At 33.8% G+C, this 21,828-nt stretch overlaps 1 protein-coding gene across 14 annotated transcripts in view; it reads left to right on the plus strand.

The window, feature by feature from the left end:
* TANC2 (tetratricopeptide repeat, ankyrin repeat and coiled-coil containing 2) overlaps positions 1–21,828 on the plus strand; it is a 341,035-nt gene that overhangs the window by 171,594 nt on the left and 147,613 nt on the right. For 9 of the 14 annotated variants that reach the window (XM_074320171.1, XM_074320174.1, XM_074320170.1 and 6 more), the window contains one exon: positions 18,098–18,208. The exons of the other annotated variants lie outside the window; for them this stretch is intronic. In XM_074320171.1, the coding sequence (XP_074176272.1) occupies positions 18,098–18,208 (111 nt within the window). The remainder of the gene's footprint in view (positions 1–18,097; positions 18,209–21,828) is intronic. 14 annotated transcript variants of the gene reach the window in all.

Consider the following 21,828-nt stretch of genomic DNA (forward strand, 5'->3'; position numbering starts at 1 on the left):
ACAACTGGGTAAAATCTTAGTTCATAGTAGGCATTGCTTTTATTTTGGAAGAAATGTGCTAGTGAATAAATAATACATAAAATTTACAAATGTAAAAGGCTTTAGTTTCTTCCCTCGTTTCCATTAACTAAAACATGTCATCCTAATAACACTTCTGCATATCTAAAAATTTGTTGGTACTGCTTGATAAGCTTTTATTAGGAAATAGGTGCCTCATTTCTATTAGGATCTACGTTAAGACTGAAAGCCTCACCTGGTGATAAATTACTTTAAGAGTGATTTCTAGTTGTTTTTTTCTCATGGGAATCAGTCATAATATTTCTATGATTAATGTGTCTTATTTGTCAACCCAGCATTCTGTAGTAAACATTTTAACCACTTGTAAGCTTTGCAGCTTAGTTCCTGTTAACCTCTCCGAAGTTTCTCATCTGTGAAATTAATGAAATAATGCCCTATTGTAGTGTCATTGTAGGCATTAAGATGATAATATATGTAAAGGGTCTAGTATAGTACTTATCACAAAGGAAACATTCTCTAAGTAATAATTCTCTACCTTTCCTCTCCATTGGCCTACTTCAGTGGTTCTTGGACTTTCCTTGGGAGTATCTTTAGGACGGAGGAATTTGAATACATACCAGAGGGGTGTGGGAGATAGCCTCAAGAGGCATCCAAACGCAAACCTGGAAATTTTTTGAAAGTCTTATATTTTTTCTTTTAAAATAGTCTGCATTCTATATTTTTTTATCATAAAAATGTTTTCCAATGAAAATCTTTAAGTAAACCTCTTCAGAAAAATATGCCACATTTTCTCTTACAAATTTGCATAACCCAATATACTACTAACTATCTGTATGAATTCCCAAGTTTAAGCTATAGTACTTAGATCTCTTGGTCTGGGTATCACTTTCAGGAAATAAAGATCCTGAAATAAAAGAAGTATATATTTCTCTAGAGAAATAGATTGAGAATGAGAGGCATATATGAAAAATTAACCTAATTAAAGGTAAAAGGCTTACCCAGTTCAAAAGAGTGTGTCGTAGTCTGGAGCTGAGTCAAACTGTAGTGGGATGAGAAAGGAATGCTTTCATGTCGTAAATAAAAAGGAATGACGATGAAGGAACTAGGAAGTTAGCATTGTTAAAGCTGTGAGAAGTCCTCCAATAAAGGAGCCTATCTAACTGCTTAATCTAGCATATCTAAAACTTATTTGACAACAGACCCTTATTTTCCTTACACAACTCTTACAAAATCATGTGCAACAAGTGCTCCAAGGAGCACACTTAGGGAAATAAGTGACCAAAGGAAGCTATGTCATTTAGAAGGAAAGAAGAATGGATAAATGCAAAACAAAGTATGACAGCAATCATCTTGGCACTCCATAAGGTAATGGAAAAGTTATATTTTGCTCAAATTCCCCAGATAAATTGTGGTTTAATATGTTAAAGGACAGTGTTTTGTGTTTTTTTTTAATGAGAGAAAAGATTACTATGTGGATCAGAAAGTGAAATGGTAAATAAGGTGACAGTAAAACCTTGAAGCAAGAGGACAGGATGCATTCAAATGGTAAATACATCAGTTTGTCTGGAGCATGAAGGCTGCTGTGGAAGAGAAAACAGGGACTGGATTGAGGAGGCTTCTGGGCCAATGGTCAGCTGAGATGGTTGCAGTGGAAAAGGTACCAGGAGGAAAAAGATTTTGAGGCAGAAGCAAATTGGTGACCAACCAGTCACAAAATCCAGGAATGTGGAAGATCTGTCAAAGATGATTCCACGGTTTTTAGAATGGAAATTGATGGTCTCATTAATAGGAACAGAAATTAGGACAGATGGTTTTGAGAAAATGAGGCACATTGAGTTCAAGACGATAGGAGGATATTACAGTGGAATTGTGGTTTCAACACTTTAAAAGAAAGTACGATTTTAAAATATGAAACTGGATGTTAGATACACACAGAGTAGTTAAAACTTGAAGAGTAGGTAAAAATTGTTAAGAATGAGAATAGAACAAATAAACAGAAAAGGTGGGGAATGAATATTCGTGAGCATTTACCAGGCATTTTGACTTGAACTCATTTGATCTTTTCGGTAGCAGTTTGAATTATTATGGCCCTGGTCTTGTAGGTGAAGAAAACAAGATCTAATCAGGTTAATCATTAAGCCATTTAGGCATAAGAGATGAGGATTCCAACTTAGGTCTTTCTCTTCAGTGTCTACTGCTCTCACGGGTCAAGAAGTAAACCTTTAGGAATAGAAAAACCCATAGGAAGACAGATGAGATTAATAAGGAGCCGTCTGAAAGATATTGGGAGTACCAAGGTAGATAACTATTACGGAACCTAAGATTTGAGAGGGATTTAAAGAATATTTAATCAAATATTCACATTGAATATTTCAAGTTTGCATAGACATCATGAATACAAATTCACACAGGACCATGAATCTATTGTTCTTATATGATTCTTCCTGCTTTTTGCTTTCCTGAACCGTAGTCCAAATTCTTAGCTGCAGTGGTCCACATTAGGCAAACAATTGTATTCTGTTTCTTTAAAGAGGAGAAAGAGAGACGGGGTCATAAAACAGATGGGAATGGAGGTGGGAGAAGGAAGTATGAGAAATTCACAGCCAAATAATGCTTTTTAGAGTTCTAGCTGTCTTTTTGGTGTCTGTAATTTATAGTCACATACAGGACTCTTCAAGATTTTTGAAGATTAAGTTTTTCTCCATTTAACGTCATCACTCCAATAAATTTATCTTTATAATTTTAACACAGCTGAAGCGAGGCAAGATGCCTCTTACATTAGCACCTGTAATAAAGGTATAGTAGTTCAGAGCCTGCTACTTACTTTGTGATATTGGTTATGTTATATAACCTCTCAGTGTTTGTTTCCTCTTCTCTGAAATAGGTGTAACAACTCCCATTGGGTTTATAAGGATTAAATGAGTTTTTATAGGTAAAATGCTTACAACAGCCGCTAGTCAGTATTCAGTAATAATTGATGATGATTTCACTCATTGGCAAATGTAAGACCCTATGTATCTCTTTCTATATCTTTTTTACTTTTCCAATTTTTCCTTTGGTGAGAGGGAAACTGTTTTTACCTTTACTTATTAGGTTGAGTGTTTAACATGAGCAGAAAGTGGTTAAAGCTCTGCTCAGGAGGGTTAAAGCATGCTTGGATTTAGAAAACGTCCTGCTGTCAACAGAAGTAGGTGTGGTGTTGACTTCCCTTGTAACATTGATACAGTAATTATTCATGTTCAAGACTGTTTCAGTGTGAATTTATATTACTTCGAGTGGAAACTGGTTTCATATTCAAACTAAAACAATTGATAAGTGTATAATTTCCCCTTCTTTGTTTCATTTAAAAAAACTCCCTTCCATTAAGTAATAATAAATATATTGTCATACTATTATCATAGGATGAGATGCTTGGAATTATAGTAAAGTTATACATTCAGTGTGCACTGTGGACGTTTCCATTTTAGCATTTGTTAGAAATATAAATATTAAATTATTTAGCAATATGGTTTAGCATAAAGGCTATGTGACATAGTTTGTGAACTCTGGAGCCAGATGGCCTGGATTTGAATCCTGACTGATACTATTTCTGTGTCTTTGGGCAAGTAATGAATAATTACTGTATCTCTTTTTCTCAGTTTTCTCATCAGTAAAAAGAGGTGATAATAATATCTACTTCATAGGGTTATTGTGAGGAATTAAATGAGTAAGAAACTTGGAACAGTTTCAGATCATTGGTGCTCAAGCATTGTTAACTTAGCAATGATTATTCTGTATATTACTTACGCTTATACCATTAGTATATGCTCACAGACATACCAAACTTTAAAGGAGTCTTTATTACCAAGGGTGTAAATAATTTTGAACACTTGTATAAAAAGATGTGATAGAGCTACTAAGTCTAAAGTACACCTGGAACACAGAAACACATAGCAACAACTAAGAGCAAGAGAGTTAGCATTGTATCAACAGTATTCCACCTGTTGTTATAGTAACCATTTAAATTGGAAAAATAAATTGTAGTCAACACCTTCTATTTCCCTTACAGTAATCCTCTTTTACATGTCTACACAATTATAAAATAGGAAATAAAATTGCGAAAGATATTTATATTTCTCCTTCAATATTTAAGTTAATTGTTTCTCTCATCTTAACTAAATATTTTTCTCATTTAGGTAGCTCAATAAAAGATTTACTGTTTTTTGTTAGCTTTTAGTTAATTCCTTTCTTAAAAGGAATCAGTATTGACAGTTACTTATAAATCAGTTAATTTACTGTCTGTTTACATTTCAAGGGACATGATCTAACCCACTGTAATTGAATCTGTACAATAATAAAAGGTTTTGTTATGGGTATTATTACAAACAATTCTATATATCCTTTATTAAGGGCAAAATAGAAAATAGCCCTAACCAAATGGCTATGGAATATGTTGTGTTATAAGAGTAGTAATGTAACACTGATTCTCTACCATGTTGTTTAAAGCTCAAAGCACAGTTTGATAAAATAAAGTATTTAAAAGCAAGAGGAATGAAATTACTGCTACATCAATGTGCAAACTAAAGTAAAACTCATTATAATAGAAATCTAGAGTAAAAAATTTGCTATGTAAAAAGTCTATGGCTATAGTGGTTGAGGATACATTAAATAAAAGCTGTCTGGGAAAAGGGAAAGGTCAGGATCATGCATTGATCACCTGCTTTTGTTTTTGTTTTCTGAACAATCCCCCACCTCATGCAAAAAAGGAAGGAGAAGATTAAACATATGTCTTTTAACAAATATCACATCATTATTACTTTTTCAATTTTTGTACCAGTTGCGTGGATTTGCATGTGCATTTCCTTTCATCGCAAGGCTGATGCAAACATCCAGTACTAATGAATGTTCAAATCAAATGTAAATAACTTACTCTCAGTATTTTTTATTAAATTATTTATTTCATAACTTTCAAAATTTGAAGGAACTTTGGAGACCATCTAAATTGGTGAGTCTTAAAGTTTGGTCTATGGACCAGTACCAACAGTATCAGCGTCACTTGGAAACTTCCTGGGAGTGCAAATGCTCAAGCTCACGCCAAAACTACTGTATCAGAAACTCTGAGAGTGGGGCCCACCAATCTGTGCTTTAACAGGCCCTCTCAGTGATCCTGCTGCGTGCTGAAGTTCGAGATTCACTTATCTAGATAACACAGACTCTGAGGAAGGTATTTTCACTACAGTGCTTCAAGTAGAATTACACACTACTTACTTGCTTTTGAGATCAATTGCAAAGGGAACTCTTTTTCCCAGGCAGTGGGTACCTTGTACTATATCTATAACAGAATGGCTATCTTACATGTGTTAGGCTGCCTGGCTGTTCTCGCTGTAGTTGAACAGACTGGATATAAAGTTTTTGGGACAGCAAACAAATTAGTCTGGCCATGGTTACACATCAAGTTGGCTGTAAGATAGACTTTTAGAAAGAAACTGCAATGTTTTTAATTGCTTGAGCCTGTTTTATTTTAGAATTAGTGAGGAATAGTTGGGTTGCCCAGACTTCCCACAGAAAAGAAACAGACATATCAGTATTCCCATAGGAGTAGTGGAGACGTAGATGACATTACCACCACCATTTATTAGACTCTAATAAGCCTTCTAAAGCTGAAACCTTGGCAGTTCTTTCTTGGTGAATTCCTCATAATGGCCTGTTATCAGCGTAGCTGATTTTATTCCTTCTTCTGTGAAGGAAAGGAAGAGAACTAAACATTAGAAGCTAAGAAAAAGTTAAGACTGATTAAAAATGACGTGTTTATTTTTCTATCTTTTTCATTCTCTCTGTACCCTAATTTTTTTTTTCAGTTCTCCAGGTTAATACGATTTTTTAAAAAAAATGCTCCATTTTAGTACACCTAGCAATACAGACTGTGCTGCTACTTGAATAACTTAGAATAAAATAAAGTTGACTTTCTAGTAATATTTATTAACAGTCACCCTCAAACTAGACTGACCATTTATGACAGAGATCAGCAAAGATTATTCCTCATAATATTTTTCTTAAATGACAAGATAGTAAATAATTTCAGGATTTGCAGGTTAACAGGCAAACTCACAAGGATATTAGGTAGGTATTTAACCATTTAAAATGTAACTATTTAAAAATGTAAAAGCCATTCTTAGCTCACAGGTCATAAAAAATACAGGCAGATGGGCAAATTTGGCCTGCAAGCCAAGTTTACCAACCTTGACTTATGATATAAAGAGGATTCTTAGATATTTACCGTCCATATTTTGAGATGGTGTAAGTCGACGATTACAATAAACTTGTATATTAATTGTGTTTTCACATAATGTTGACACAATAAATTTGATCAGTAACTTCTTTTTCTCCAAAATATTTAAAAAATATAAACATTAGCCCTCTCAAATAAATTACCAATTTTTTTAAATTATAGAGTTTAATTTCATGATATTTTACATTAATGGGGAATCTGGAAGATGGGTTCTTGGAAGCTCTTCAAGATAAACTTTTGAATACTGTGAAAGCATTACAGACAGAGATATGAAAATTTACATCAATTAATGAATAAGAAACTTAAGAAATTTGCTAGTGGGAGAAGAGGAAATAAAATACATGATAATCTGAAGAGAAACTAGTTATGTTTTATGAATATGTGAAAAATTCAGCAGTTTGGAATCATGGACTATTCAGAATTTCAAAGCCTAAGCTACAATAATTTATTGCATAGGAGAGCGATTTGGGGGACTATTCTTTATAATATTTTGGGGTGAAAACCCAGCATGACCCATTTACTGTAGCAGAACTGGATAGGGACAAAATATGCATGGATAGCAAGTTGGGGCTAGATCTAACCCTAAGTCGTGAAAAGGTATTAGAAGATCTCTGCTCCTTCTGTCTTTAAGTGACCTAATACATTCCCATGACTTGAAAATAACATCCATATGCTGATATCAAGAACTCAGAATTCTCTGAACAGTTCCCAACTATTACTAGTAAATCCAACTGTCTTGTTGACAGCTCTTTATAGATCATGTAAAGGCCTAGGTATTGAGGAAGAGAAAAAGCAGATTTTGGTGCCTATCATAATAATGTCTTGCGTGTTAAAATTAATAAATACTTACTGGTTTCAGAATTTTAAAATGGGAGCATTAGTTCCCTAATAGTTTTATGTATATGTTTGTTTTAATGAAGTGTGTGTGTGTGTGTGTGTGTGTGTGTGTGTGTTGTTGTTGTTTTTTTAATCGTACAGAGGGCTTGAAATGAAAAATTACAATTTGCAGCCTCATCTTTTCTGATTCTTAATTCCACTTCTTTGGCGGACAATCACTTAAACACTTCCAGGTATTTTTTCTTTTGGTTAACTCCATATCTCTAAATTATTATGCTTCTACTGAAATTTCTTGATTTAAATATATCTAAAGAAACATTAAGCTTATTTGCACTGCTCCCACCTTTTTTCCTGACATAATTATGTCACTGTTTTTTGTTTTATTGGTTATAGCCATAAATACTATAATTTCTATTTCTATGTTTTTTGTTTCATCAGGTATAAGACAGTATTCTTGATTTCCACATAGTAAGATGTTAGCACCCCTGCCCTACATAGTTTCAGATGAGAAGTTAGACGTCCAAATTGTATGTAATACAGGGGGTGCCAAAAAAATGTATACACATTTTAAGGAAGGAAAACTGTATTAAAATTGTAATAATACATACCAATAACAAAAGATGAATACAAGTCACGTTTGACTTCTGCAATTACAGGAGATGCTCACAGTGGTTACCATCAGCATCCAGACACTTCTGATTATGGCAAGCTACTGCTTGAGCGATGTTGAACAAAGTGTCCACTGTATCGCTGCACATACCATTTCAATTTCTTCACGAAGTACCACCAGTGTAGCCAGTTTTCTACATAACACCACATCCTTTAAAGTCCTCCATAGGTACAAGTCAGGGGGTGTTAAGTTGGAGGCTCTGTTGCATGCTCATGCCTCCATTGTCATTGTACTTCGACAGTGTTCTCAAATTTCAAATACCACTTCAAAATGGTCTTGTGCTCCTCCAACGATAACCATGCTTCCACCATTTTATTTGTCCTGCCTGTCATACGGTGAGGCTAGCATTCATTTGATTAATGGCATCTTTTGAGTGAACATCATACTACACATTGCTACCATAATTCAATTCAACTTTGAAAAGTAATACAGTTTAGATGATACCTCTTAAAATGTGTATACATTTTTTTTTTTTTTGGCACCCCCTGTATATTGTTTTTCTCTGGCTGCTTTCAAGATTTTCTCTTTTTCATTGATTTTTAGCAGTTTGACTATGACAGGCCTAATGTGGTCCTGTTTATATTTATCCTGCATAGGGTTTCTGGGTTTCTTGATTATGAAAATTTGTCTTTTACATATTCCAGAAATTAGCCATTATTTTTTCAAATATATATTTTTTTCTTTCCCTTTTCTTCTGAGACTATAATGGCATATATCGGGGATACCAAAAAAAATGTATACACATGACTTGTATTCATCTTTTGTTGTCGGTATATATTATTACAATTTTAATACAGTTTCTTCCTTTCTTAAAATGTGTATACATTTTTTTGCACCCTCTGTATAGTAGACCTTTGGATATCATCTCACAGGTCCTGAGGTTTGTTTTTTGTTTTTTCTTTAACCTTTGTTCTCTGTAGTCTTCATTCATCTGTTTTCAAATTCACTGACTCGTCTGTCATTTTAAACTATTTTCAACTTACTGTGCATATATGTATGTGCATATATGTATGTATGTATATCTGTAATTTAAATTGTCATGTTTGAACATTTAAATATGCTGTTAAATGCATTCACTGACTTAATTTCAGCAATTATGTTTTTCAGTTTTAGAATTTCCATTTGAATCTTTTTTATAGCTTCTATTTCTCTGTTGAGATTTCCTCCCATTTTTTAATTAAGAGAACATATCCCTTTACCTCACTGAAAATAGTTATAATAACTGCTTTAAATTACTCACCTGCTAATTACAATATCTGGAGTGTTTCAGGGTTGGTCTCCATCATTTCTCTTGATAATGGGTTACATTTTCCTGTTTCTTCGTGTATTGAGTCATTTTGTATTATATCCCGGACATTTTATTTGGTGGATACTCTGGATTTTCTCGTATTCCTTCAAAGAATGTTAATATTTTTCTGTTAGCAGGCAATTAACTTGGTTTGACTCAATGGAAAACTGTCTCTTAGGCATCAATTCAATTCACTTGTTTTATTGTTTGCCAATCTTCCCTATGCATGGTTCAGGAATCAGCCAGAAATTTGAGCGGTGTTTTTATACACAGAATCTGGGCTACCTCCTGTAGTTCTCTCTCTTTTTTGAAAATCCTCCTCTCCTCACTTTTCAGTGACTGTTACTGCCACCACCTCTGTCACTCTGTTATGTCAGACTACAAACACTGTAAGTTTTCTCTTATAGTTTTAATGACCCCAAGTCGAGCTGACTGATCTGCTTGTAGGCCAAAAGCCAAAAAAAAGGGGGGAGGGAGTGTTGGGGAACTCATCCCAATCTGGTTTTTTCTTGCAGTTATCAGCTCTTTAGACTCTATTGCGTTCAATCTCCAGGGCCTTGAGGTAGTTGTTTTTTATATTCTGTCTAGAGTTTATAGTTGTTATCTGTGAGGAGCCATCTGATAGAGAAGCATACTTGGCTGTATAGAAGCAGAATCTCCCCAGTAGGATTTTGAGATTTTTGTCTTTCATAAATACTGACACTTTGTCAGAAGTTATTTGTTTCTACCCTTAGAAATATTTAGGCATTGGGTAGCTTACGTTTAGCTTTAGTGATAAATTTTATAGAAACTCTGACTTCACTGTTCTTTTCCTTACCATTGATTTTTTCTATGTTTTACATATTTTCTCTTTACCATATATCCAGTGAGGTACATTATTAAAATGATAGAAATCATAAGAAAAATTTATAAACTATTAAATTTGAGATTTATTTTTGTTTGCTTCTATTCCTCTTTACTTTGTACCATGTTTCCCTGAAAATAAGATCTGGACAATCAGCTCTAATGCATCTTTTGGAGCAAAAATTAATATAAGACCCGGTATTTATATTATATTATATTATATTATATTATATTATATTATATTATATTATATTATACTATACTCGACATTAACTAATTTTAAAACATTTACAAGTACATCTAGCTTCATTCCTTACAATCATACTACATGTCTGCTCTGTATTATTTCATAAATTACATATATAAGTATGTACATAAGTTACATACATAAGATTTGTTTGAGCCATTTTATATTTTGAGGAGGTGAGGGTCATTTAGAGGAAAAAACTGTGGCTAATATTCAGGTTCATATTAGTGATACAGCCTTTCTCGGGCATCATACATCAGCTTCATGTAAAATGTTACAAAGTGAATTCACTGCCACTTTTATGTATTCCTTTCAAAAGCTGTATATTAAAAAGGAGAAGTCATCAGTCATTTTTAGCTGCTTTTGTTGGCATTAATACTTTATATAAAATAATAGGAAAGGCCATATGCTCTGAAATTTTAACAGGTAGGATTGTGATAATTTTTAATTGCGTTATATTTGCTTCTTGTATTTTCCAATTTTTCTGTGATGAAGCATGTTTAGGTAATATTTTAAATTTAAATGTAATTTTATTACATAGCTACTTTAAAACTCAGAAGTTGGCCTGACAAATATATGGAATTATTTATATCAATAAACCAGTAATTACACATAAGGCAACGTATCCAAAATTTTGAAATTTGAACTCCCTTTTTATATTATCAAAAACCTAGTGCTTCTTCAGATGTATGGAAATGAAACCTAATGCCATTAAACTAATTGGCATTTGAGTATTGCGTTAGCATATTTAAAAGGTTTTTCTGAACTCAGATTATTGATTTGTATCTGCAAAGATATAAAAATAGGTCATTGAAATCTACACTGCCTTATTTTATCTCATATACTCTCAGTTTTGCCATTCACTGCTGTAAAGAGATGACGTTTACCGTGAGTTGTACACTACAATAACTTTCCTTTTTCTTTGTAATAACATGTATGAGTAAACAAAGATTTTAATCTCAATTTCTTCTTGAAATGAGAATTTCTGTTTAATTTATTCAAAATTCCATTCAAGTAATGTCTTATATGAATGTCCTATAAGTTATTACAATCATTTTTTGGAGTAACTGTTTTTTGGAGTACCATGTTGTCTCCATATTTATTGCTTATATGGTCTATCTATATATTAGTGTGTCTAGTATATCCTTTTGTGTAGTACAACATAATTGCATAAAAATAGAACTTATGTGGGAGGAACAGACTTACTCATGAGTTACCTTGGATATGGCTTAGAATCACCAGTTCTCTTCAGTCTTAATCACTAAATGTATGAAAAACATAAACAGATTATTTGTACCTCCAAAAATATATAAACGTAAATAGCTAATTAATTCATTTAACAAATAATAGTACTTGCTCTGTACCCCACACTGTTACTAAGGCTACAGCAGTACATAAGATAAAGGTTCTGCCTTTTGTCAGCCACGTTGTGAATAATAAACATCTGGAAAAGGCAAATTAAGACGTCATGCGATACCTCTTTTTCCCACTATGATGGAGTAACCAATGCTGGACTTGCCCTCCCACTAGAACAACTGTTTTCAGACCCTGGACAATTGACAGCTTGGTAATGTGATCCCTGAGAGAAAGGATAGGGGAGGAAACTAGGTGACTCTATAGTCTGTTTTCCTCTGGCACAAAAATCACAGAGGGCTCATGTTGGGATAGTGGAGATACAAAATTGAAGCAGCCCTTATTGCCGTGCTCCTGCTTGTAGGACAGCTGTCCTGGAGAGTTGCCCAGCATTGCTGGGTGAACTAGAATAGACCTTTGTTGTGTTAAGCCACTGAAATTTTGAAGGTTGTTATGACAGCATAGTCTAGCATATTCTGACTAATGGAGTAACTACAGTGTTATTCCCTTTTCTTTTCTCTTTCAATCCTTCTGAATATGTTAAGAAAATTTTAATGTGGTGCTTATACTACGTAGCTAATCCTCCTTTTTAACAAAGAGAGTTTACTTCAGAACCATATGAAGGTATTTAGCTAGAATTGACGTAGTCATGTGATACTGATTTTCCAATTTTACTAGTAATGTAAAGTTTCTTTTAAAGTAAATTCCTTTAAATAAAAACAAAATTTAAAGAAAATATTCGGTGAAAAATATGTTTATATTAAGAAAGTGTGGCAAAAATCATGAGGATGCTATACCAATGAATGAAATTTGAGAAGCAGTGCAATGCACCAAACTATAGCTCACCAGGATAACTCGTGATTTAGTTCTATGTCCTATCCATCCTGTGGTGTCGTGAGCAGAGTATTTAGGTAACTGCACTTATATTGGTATGTTGTCCGAAATTCTCCCCTAATTTTCTGATAGAGTTTGTAAAGGAGTGCTATTATTTCTTTTTTAAATATTTGATAGAATTCCCCAGTGATGCCACCTGGAACTGGGCATTTCTTTATGGGAAGATGTTTAATTCCTAATTCAATTTCCTTGCATGTTCTGGGTCTATTTAGATTTTCTGTTTCTTAATGAATCAGTTTTGATCATTTGTATCTTTCTGGGAATTTGTCCCTTTATCTAAGCTATCTTAATTTGTTGACATAAAGTTGTTCATAACATTCCCTTATAATGCTTTTCAGTTCTGGAGAGTTGATAGTTGATAATGATGTCTCCTCTTTCATGAGTAATTTTGGTAATTTGTATCTTTGCTGTTTTTCTTTGTCAGTCTAGTTTAAGTAATTTTTCAGTTTTGTTCAGCTTTTTAAAGAATTAAATTCTGCTTTCATTGATGTCTTTAATTATTAAATTTAATTTGTTATTGCATTCTGCTCTAATCTTTATTTCCATTTTCTGCTTGATTTTATATTTAGTTTGCTCTTTTTCAACTTTTTAAAAGCATAAGCTGAGCATATTTTTCCCTGGTAACTTTTCAACTATTAAAACCATAAAATTCTTCACTGAAATTTTTTTTAAAAAAGATAAATTAGCAAGATTAGTAATTTTTCCAAACTAGCTTAATTGTATGTTAGCTATATTTTAATAAAAAGTCTTTTTTAAAACTAGCTTCTTAAAATAACCTTGTAATTGTGGTTTTAATAGAAAATTAATTAACATTTATTGAATTTGTGCTGAGTCGAGAGATATTCTGAAGTATATTTTTCTCTTTTTTGAGCCTTATAGCCCCTGTTTTGTACCTTTTTCATGGCACTTAGCTTTGTCTGCTTTGTATCAGAGCTGTTCCTGTTCTGTCCCATCCCCCTCACTGAGTTCCCTCGGGTCAAGGACTGCCTTAATCATGTTTGAATCTGCTGAAGCATCTAGTACTGGCTCTGCACATGGTAGGAACACGATAGCGTTTACTGAATTGAATAGAAGAGCTCGCATTGCACACATTTTATGGAACTGGTTTACAAATGGCTATATGCAATTTTCTAAGAAAATAATTCTCACTTTTTAAAGTATTGGTCTTCATTCAGCATTAAATTTACACTTTTGAGTAAATATGAATTTTCCTGTTAGTGAAGTATCCTAATCCTGTCGAATGATTATGATAATCCCTCACATGTACCCTGATGCCTTTGTTTTTGCTTATTACATATTATCATCTCTGGTGGGAGGGGAGGGCTTTGTTACGTTGTGGTTTTTTTACAAGATTATTTAAATATAGGCATACCTTAAAGATGAAAAATTAAATAGGAAGAATTAGATTAATAATGAGAGTCTTCAGCACTATGTATTTATATATAAGTTTATACTTCCCAACTGTAACTTTTAATGAGGAAAATACTAGTAAAGGAAGCATTTAGCCCTTGATATCGTAATCTCTTTATTTTGGTCAATAGATAACTTTATGAATATATTTGTGATAACCCATTGCTTTGAAGCTGTTACTTCCAAGTAAATATGCCCAATGTACCCTCCCAGATTTCTTTTGTTTATTATGTCTGTAGCAATTTGCTGTGTCATTGTTAGTGAACAGTTAGTTGTTCCCTTCTTTAATGAGTTATTTACGAATTTAAAATTACTAATGACATTTCAATTATTTGGGTTTTGTTACTTTAGGAAGTTAGTATTAAAGTCTATAGGTGGTAAGTACTTTCTTTAAAAGAACTTACTTTGATACTGAAATTGCTAAATTTTTAACAGACTGAAAGTCAGAATATTTCTCTACATTTGGGTAGCATCTGCATTCTTTGTGTTATGTTCAAGTGAGCCCCTTTTTCTCTGTGGGACCACAATGCCATAAGTTGATGATAATCAGCTACCTTTCAATTTTTTTTTTTAGTGGATATAGTTGCTGTTAGTCTTGGAAATGGTAAAACTCCATAATGTTGCTTTTCTGCTCAGATAAAAAGAATTCTGATGTCCTCCTTTCTAAAGCAGTTCACTGTGATCAATGGAGATAGGGAAGGTTCATATGAGAGCCAGTCATGGATAACTAGTAGCCACACACTAACTGATATTTGTATTGTTATGGTAAACATAGTTGACTTTGGATAGATTGAAAGGATGCTATTCTTACCAATTTCCAGATTTTAAACCCACCATACATTGGGGTTTAAGAAGGAGGAAATAAAGAATGTCACAAATTTATCTCTCCTTTTATGCTTCTTTCCCACCCCAATTCCAGGAAATTCATAGTACCCAAAGGTTTATTTTCTAATAAATGTTTAGAAACTGAAATGTTACAAAATTGTAAGATTCTGCCTATGAAAGCTGTTAAAAACTTTTTAAAATACAGTTTTCTCTTTCCAGGTAAATTTTTCAGTTTCTCTCTATTTTAACAATTCTATAATTCAAATCTTTTCCTTCTATGTTTACTCCTAAGATTTTTATAACTAACTCTTAACATTTAGGTCTTTATCCATTTTGAGTTAATTTTTGGTATATGGTGTAAGATAAAGATCCAGCTTCATTCTTTTGCATTATCTCAATTATTAAAAAAATAATTGGTGATATCATTGTTACTGTCATCCCTCTTGGTGTAGGTACTGTTATTAACCCCAAATAGCTGATAAGGAAACAGGCACAGAAAGGTTCTCACAGCTAGGAAATAGGCGTAAGAGATGGGAATCTGAGTTAGGCTTTCTGGTTTGAGAGCCCAGACCCTTAATTCCTAAGCTTTCTAACCTCTCACTATTATGCTATGTTACACTATCTCTCCATACTATGCCTTAAACCACTTGCTGTCTTCTTCTACGTAGGCATAACCCTCCCTGCTCTGTGTCTTAACAAAGTCATAGGTGAGCTATATCATTATATCCAAGCACTGTGCTAAGTACTTTACATGCTTGGAATTACAAGCCTCATAACAATCCTATGACTTTGTGAGAAAACTGAGGCTTAGTTAGGCTAAGTAACTTACTCAGTTTCTTACTAATAGTAAGTACTAGAGCCAAGACCTAAATATTTGACTAAACCCATGCTGTGTACTAATACGCATCCTTCCCCTCAACCTCTGTGAGGTTCCCAAACTCAAGTCTCTTACAAGCATAATAAGCATGTTCTCAGTGTTGGTTCAGATCACTTCTCAGAACAGTAGTTTCCTGTTATTCTTACATCATAATAAAATACCTGGTTTGGTTTTAGAGCCCTCCTACCCATCATCTCATTTCAACCACTTCTTTTCTTTTTCTTTTTTCTTTTCTATCTGGTAAACCCTTTTGACATAGAATTCTCTTACCCATCTGAACCATCTTATATACCTTTTTTTTTTTTAAAGGAACTATATTAAAATTTTAGGCTTCCAAGCAAAATATTGTATCCTATCTCCAAGTTGACGTTTCATGCTTTGTACCAAGCGGTATTAAGACTATTGGATAACCTATGAGGTCTGTGATTGTACCTTTTGTGTTTGACTGACTTGCAGATAACACTAGTTTTCTATAATTTGGATCAGAGCAACATTATAATCTACCTTACGAAATAATTCAAATTAATTATTAGACATGTACAGTATCCCATGGATAAAGGGGAGATGAAGGTAGAAAAAAGAATTCAATGTCCACTATGAGCTATAAGATAACCTCAGTTGGAATTCCCTGAGAAGGGAAAATAGAGAAGTCTACATGGCAATGAGCTTCACGGATCTGTAGGATCCTGATTTTTCCCCTTGACTCCATCTCATAATTCTTGTGCATTTCTCAGATCTCCCTAATTTCTCCTGCTATCCTTCAATTTCTTCTTTACATGTCTACCCTAAGTTGCTGATTTCTGCCTATTAGCTCCAAATTTCATTATGAAAATTGTTATTAAGATTTTTAGATATATAGAGTCCCTTGAGCAGGGACCAGGGCTGTCTTTGTCAGAACTCAGCAGGTGAAATCATTATTCTGCTGCCATGATAATGTAATAATAAAATTCTAGTAAAGGACCTAAGAGCTTTCAGAATTAAATTATAATAGTTTCTCTTATACTAAACAGTACAGGATAAATAGTTTCATTAGTTTTGAATTGATTGGTGAGATTATGATGAAAGAGATTCTAATATTGGCTATTAGTAGCCTGCAGATATACATATAAATACTTGAGATCTTCATTTGTGGTTGTGATTTTTAAAAATAGGCTCAAGTATTACACTCTTAGCAGAGGTGAGAGAGAGTTCTGCTATTTCAAAACTTATTTTTGGCCAAAAACAGTGCTGTTAGCACCCTTAGTCTTTGTTGCCATGGAGATAGTAATGGCTTTATTTTGTATTTTTAACATACACTTAAAATACACAAACACATCTTAGGATTTAAAGTGTGAATTAGTTGTCTGTAGGTTTTGAGTATTGGCACATTTCAAAAGTATTTTCCGTATTTTTTAATACTTTGTTATTTCTGTCCTCCAAAGAAAATAGAGGACAATTCTGGCCATTATAAGGACTAAGTTTTGTATTAGTTTTTACAGGGTCTTTTAGGAATAACTTAGAATCCCTTGTGGATCAGTAATGTATGAGGATATTAGAGAATAGCAGAAACTTTTGAAAAAAGTAATGTGATCTTAAGTACTCAATGTCTTGGACACCTACAGTTATGACACTAATACAAATCAATTTCAGATTCAACTGATACTTTTGATACTATGGTAAATACCCTATTGTAGTGTAATAGAACTCAGTTGAAAAGTACAAAGCAGTCTTCATAATTTTAACTTTTAATATATTTAACTGATTATTTAACTGTATATCAATAGTGTCTTGACATTGATAAAATTTATGAACTTTCAATAAATAAAATTTGCAATTTGTGAATTATATATCCTTCCTTACAAAAATGAATTGATTCCTTGGCATAGATTATTATTATTGATAGACCTCATGATTATAACTAAATCACATCTGTTTAGCATCCAGTGTCAAACTGACATGGCCTAGTTAATATCTTAGTCCCCTCACAGTTTTGACATGTTACCTCAATAGCTGAACAGTCAGGTGATTGATTTCCTTGTTAAGCTAGGTAGATGAATTCTACTTATAGTATTTATCACAACTGAGTGTTATAGTTGTTTCTGGATAATGACAACCTTTGATTATAATTATTGTAAACAAAATCTTAAAACTTAGTCCTATGCTTTCCTCAGTTAATACCTGTAATTAATGGCAAAGGAAGGCAAAATAAGAAAGCTCTTTACTTTATAGAGAGAAAATAGCTAAAGGTTATAGACAATTACAACTCATGTTCATAGTTTTGAATATTAGATTTTAGCTTTTTCAGTTTGCAGTGACTTTTTAACAAGACCCATCTCCTCTATGAAGAATGTGATTTTTTTTTCTGGCACAAAAAATAGGGTAACCTGATCTGAGTCTGACAGAGTGTCGTTCATTTAAGTGCTTCCATCTGTTGCCTGCTGTTCCCCTTACTCATGACCCCTCTATGTTTCTCTTTCCCTTCTCTTTCCCTCTGTTTCTCTTTCCTTTTTCTTCCTTCCTTCCTTTCTGTTCCCCTCTCTTCCCCACCCCCTTTCCTCCCTCTCTCTGTCTCTTTTTTTTGTCTTTAGCCCCTCTGAGGAAAGCAAAGTTTGTTGAGAGCCCACGAATTCCAGAATCCGAGCTTGGCTCACCAACCCTCACTTCAGCTCAGAAACTGGACGTGGATGCATACTGCCCTGGTAAGCCTGCATGCGAAGTGTCTGCTTTGAAAGAGGAAGGTTCAGATCAGGCCCATCCAGCAGAGCAGTATTTTGCATGTATCCTATTCATAAAAACATACCCGTTATTATCTCTTCTGCACCTGATGACATTTTTTCCTTATTAGAGCATAGTTTTTACTGAACACTGTTTTTGACTATCATTATAATGAGAGTAAGTATTGAAAAGAATTTCAAAGATAATTTTCAAAATAATTAAAATAATTTTGGTAGATAGTTTTCAGGTGATTTTCATGATTTGAGACACTTGAAGACATTTTGCTTTGGCCATGTGCAAACAGGAATGTTAATAAAGATATGAATAAAAATGTTCGTTCAGCACTAGCCCTCTACATATGACCTATTTTGCCTAATCCCTATTGGATTTCAGGACAGTTATAGAAAATAGTTGTGATGTTGGAGACATTAAACTTGAATTAGAAAAGAAACATTATAGGTTCCTCATTTGGACTCCTGGACACTCACTTTTAGAAATATCTCTTCTCATGAATGGCCTGTAAGCACATGTGGGAGTTCGCTAAAACCCTTCTTGTGTGGGAGCCAAACTGAGACAGACTCATTATCAATGCTTAGATTCTTCCAAACTTAGATGAGTTGCCTGGCAACATCCTTTACACTCACTCTACAGTGAGTCTATAGAGCTGTGTCAGAAATGTTCACAGCTCTAGCTGAGTATACAGATTACAGCTTTAGTAAAGGGCATTAGAAGACGTGGTTTTAGGTCTTATGTTTATTCCTGCTCATTAAAATTGATCTTAAACCACAGTGAATGCAACCACTATATATTTATAGCATTAGGGGTCAGCAGAATAAAATGATTTCTAGTTCTAGCGAAAATGTCAGTAGCTCTCATCTGAAATGTAGGATAATGTACCTCTGAACACAGATAAGACATGTTTTTTTAAAAAAAAGGTAAAGACATGGGCCAAACCTAATCAGAGACATTTGAGTTTATGAATCAGTTTTGAATATTAAAACACTTGGGGATTTCATGTTCAGGGTGCAGAACCCTGGGCTTCATCTACTGTTTATTTTTAAGTCAGTCACAGTTATGTATTAGGAACCAGCTTTTCTTTTTCTAAAAGGAACAAAATAGCTCTTTAAATGGCACCGTAGCACGTTTGTTAGAAGAATCTTTTTCAGGTTTGAAAAGGTATTATCACACTTCTTGGGCAGTGGGATATTGTGCTTTGCGTCTGTTCATGCAAATTTTAGTGTAAAAAAGTAAAATAAATAAATGCACTAATTTCCCATTTCTGCATTGAGTTTTGGAAGAGAAACCTTGTCAGAGGCCTTTTCTTTTCCAGATTTGCAAGTCAGAATGATTGTCTGGAGACAACTCTTTCACTTCCTGATTGCCCCTCTGACAGCCATAATCTAATCTAGTTGTTGTTATTGTCAAGAAGCAAGGTAGCTGCTGTTTGTTGGAATGCCATTGCTGAGGCACTATGAAAAATCCTCATTATTATTTACGTATATTATTTAAGCATGGAATTTTTTTTTTCTAAATTGGAATTGAACCAAGCTAAACCTTAGTTAAGATTTTCAGAAAGCCAGGAAGAAACTGAACATGTTGCCAGAATATTCATTGCCACGCTCTGCAGGCTCTCCTTTTCTTATCTGAAACAGGTTTAAAGCATAGAAACTTTTTAGTGATTTGCTCTTTTATAATAAAGTATAAAGTTATTTAACTGTTTGGAAATAAGTTTCTACTGAGATAAGAGTAGTGACCTGAGAGTTGAAGCTATTATGTTCTACGTAGTACCCAAAATTAACAATAAACAAATGAATTCAGTACACACTGAAGAAAAATAGCAATCCTTTTTTAAAAAAATTTTCTTACACAGGATGTAGTAAAAGAACAAATTTTATTGTATACTTATACATAATAATGCATTTAACGCTAGTATTCTGATACATTCTGGCCCACCGGCTTTATTCATTATCACAAACAAATTTAGGAACATGGTGTATTTCACAAAGGCAGCATTATAAGCCGCAGGTTAGATCGTGGTTGTCAAATTTTCCCATGCTTCACAATTACCTGGAGGACTTGTTAAATGTAGATTGCTAGGCACACCCTCAGAATTTCTGATTCAGTTAGCCTGGGGTGAGTTGAGAATTTGCTTTTGTAACAAATTCCCAGGTCATGCTGAAACCTATGGTTGGGGTTCCACACTTGGAGAACCAGTTGGATTACAGGGCTGCTGCAGCCTGCTTACAGCATTATCCAATGCTTGTCCAATGAACGTTGCTGGACGTCTGTAGGGTTCATTCTGCTATTGACTTCTGAGGAGTGATTGGGGATGTTGTTTCTGTATTAATCTAAACTTGAACCTTTTGGTGTCTGTATTTTAGGTTGGAAGAATAAAGCTTTTGTGTCTGAGAGACATTACTCATATTTTTCATGGTTTGTCTTTTTATATCTGCTATCTGTGTACCCATTGTCTTGTTTTCACTGTTGTCCTACATGTAAAAGGAAATTGTGATTGAAACCACAGCAAGTCACTGATATTCGGTCTCCAAAATCTAGGGAAAACTACACTGGGACATAGCTGTTGATCCGTAATATTTGTCTAATAAATTGAGAGAGTCAGTCTATATAGCATTAGATTCTAGAATACCTAATTTAAATTTCACTTTTCCTCAAATCAGATTTGTTGTATGCAGAAAATGTGAGAAAAATACATGTAAACAGTATGGTTTGGTTCTGGAACTGAAACCATGGAGATGACTGATGATGTTACATAACCTAACTACCACTGTAGGGGATGTTAAGTGACTTGTGTAAGGTCACAAGCAGGTCACAAGTATGAGACAGGGCTATATTCTATTTTTAGGGTAACCAGCTGATATCAGTGATTTCAGTAAAACAGTTCTCAGAATAAGAACAGATTCATCCTACACTCTAACTTTTCTGCCTGCAGCATTATTTATTAGCTGTATACTTTTAGGCAAGTCATGTGACCCTTTTAAGCCTCAGTTTCCTCATCTGTAAAAATGGGGTCATAATCTTAAATGAGATTAATACATATAAAGTTCTTAGCAGAACACTCAGTTCATAGTAAATGCTCATAAATGTTAGGTAACTCTGTTATTAGTACAGTGATAATCCTGAGGTCTGGCACAAAATTTTAAAGAGTTTTTTAAAAATCGGGGGGGAAAAAAGATGTAAGGGTTTAGTCATTTTTTGTTAAATGTGTCTTAGGGTGTTTCAATTCTGATTTTCCGCTTACTAGTCAAGTGATCTTGAACGTGTCATGTAACGTCTCTGTACCTCCGTTTCCTGTCACAGCAACATATATAGCATGACATTATTTCTGTAATTTAACAAATTAAATATGTATTTGTATAGTTATATAAATATACATTCATAGGGAGAAATATCTATAGAATTCACCAAACTAACATTGGTTACCTAAAGAGGAAGAGAATTGGGACTGTTGGGAAGTCAGGGAGCTAGTGGGACTGGTGAATAATGCTCAAATTGGCAGTGGCTGTATCTGGTTGGTGGGAATTTTCTTTCTTGGGCAGCAAATATTAGTGAATGAAAGCTCAGGTTCTGGACTTAGATCTGGGTT

The sequence above is a fragment of the Rhinolophus sinicus genome, linkage group LG15 (assembly GCF_036562045.2).
Source record: "Rhinolophus sinicus isolate RSC01 linkage group LG15, ASM3656204v1, whole genome shotgun sequence".
NCBI classification, from domain to species: domain Eukaryota; kingdom Metazoa; phylum Chordata; class Mammalia; order Chiroptera; family Rhinolophidae; genus Rhinolophus; species Rhinolophus sinicus.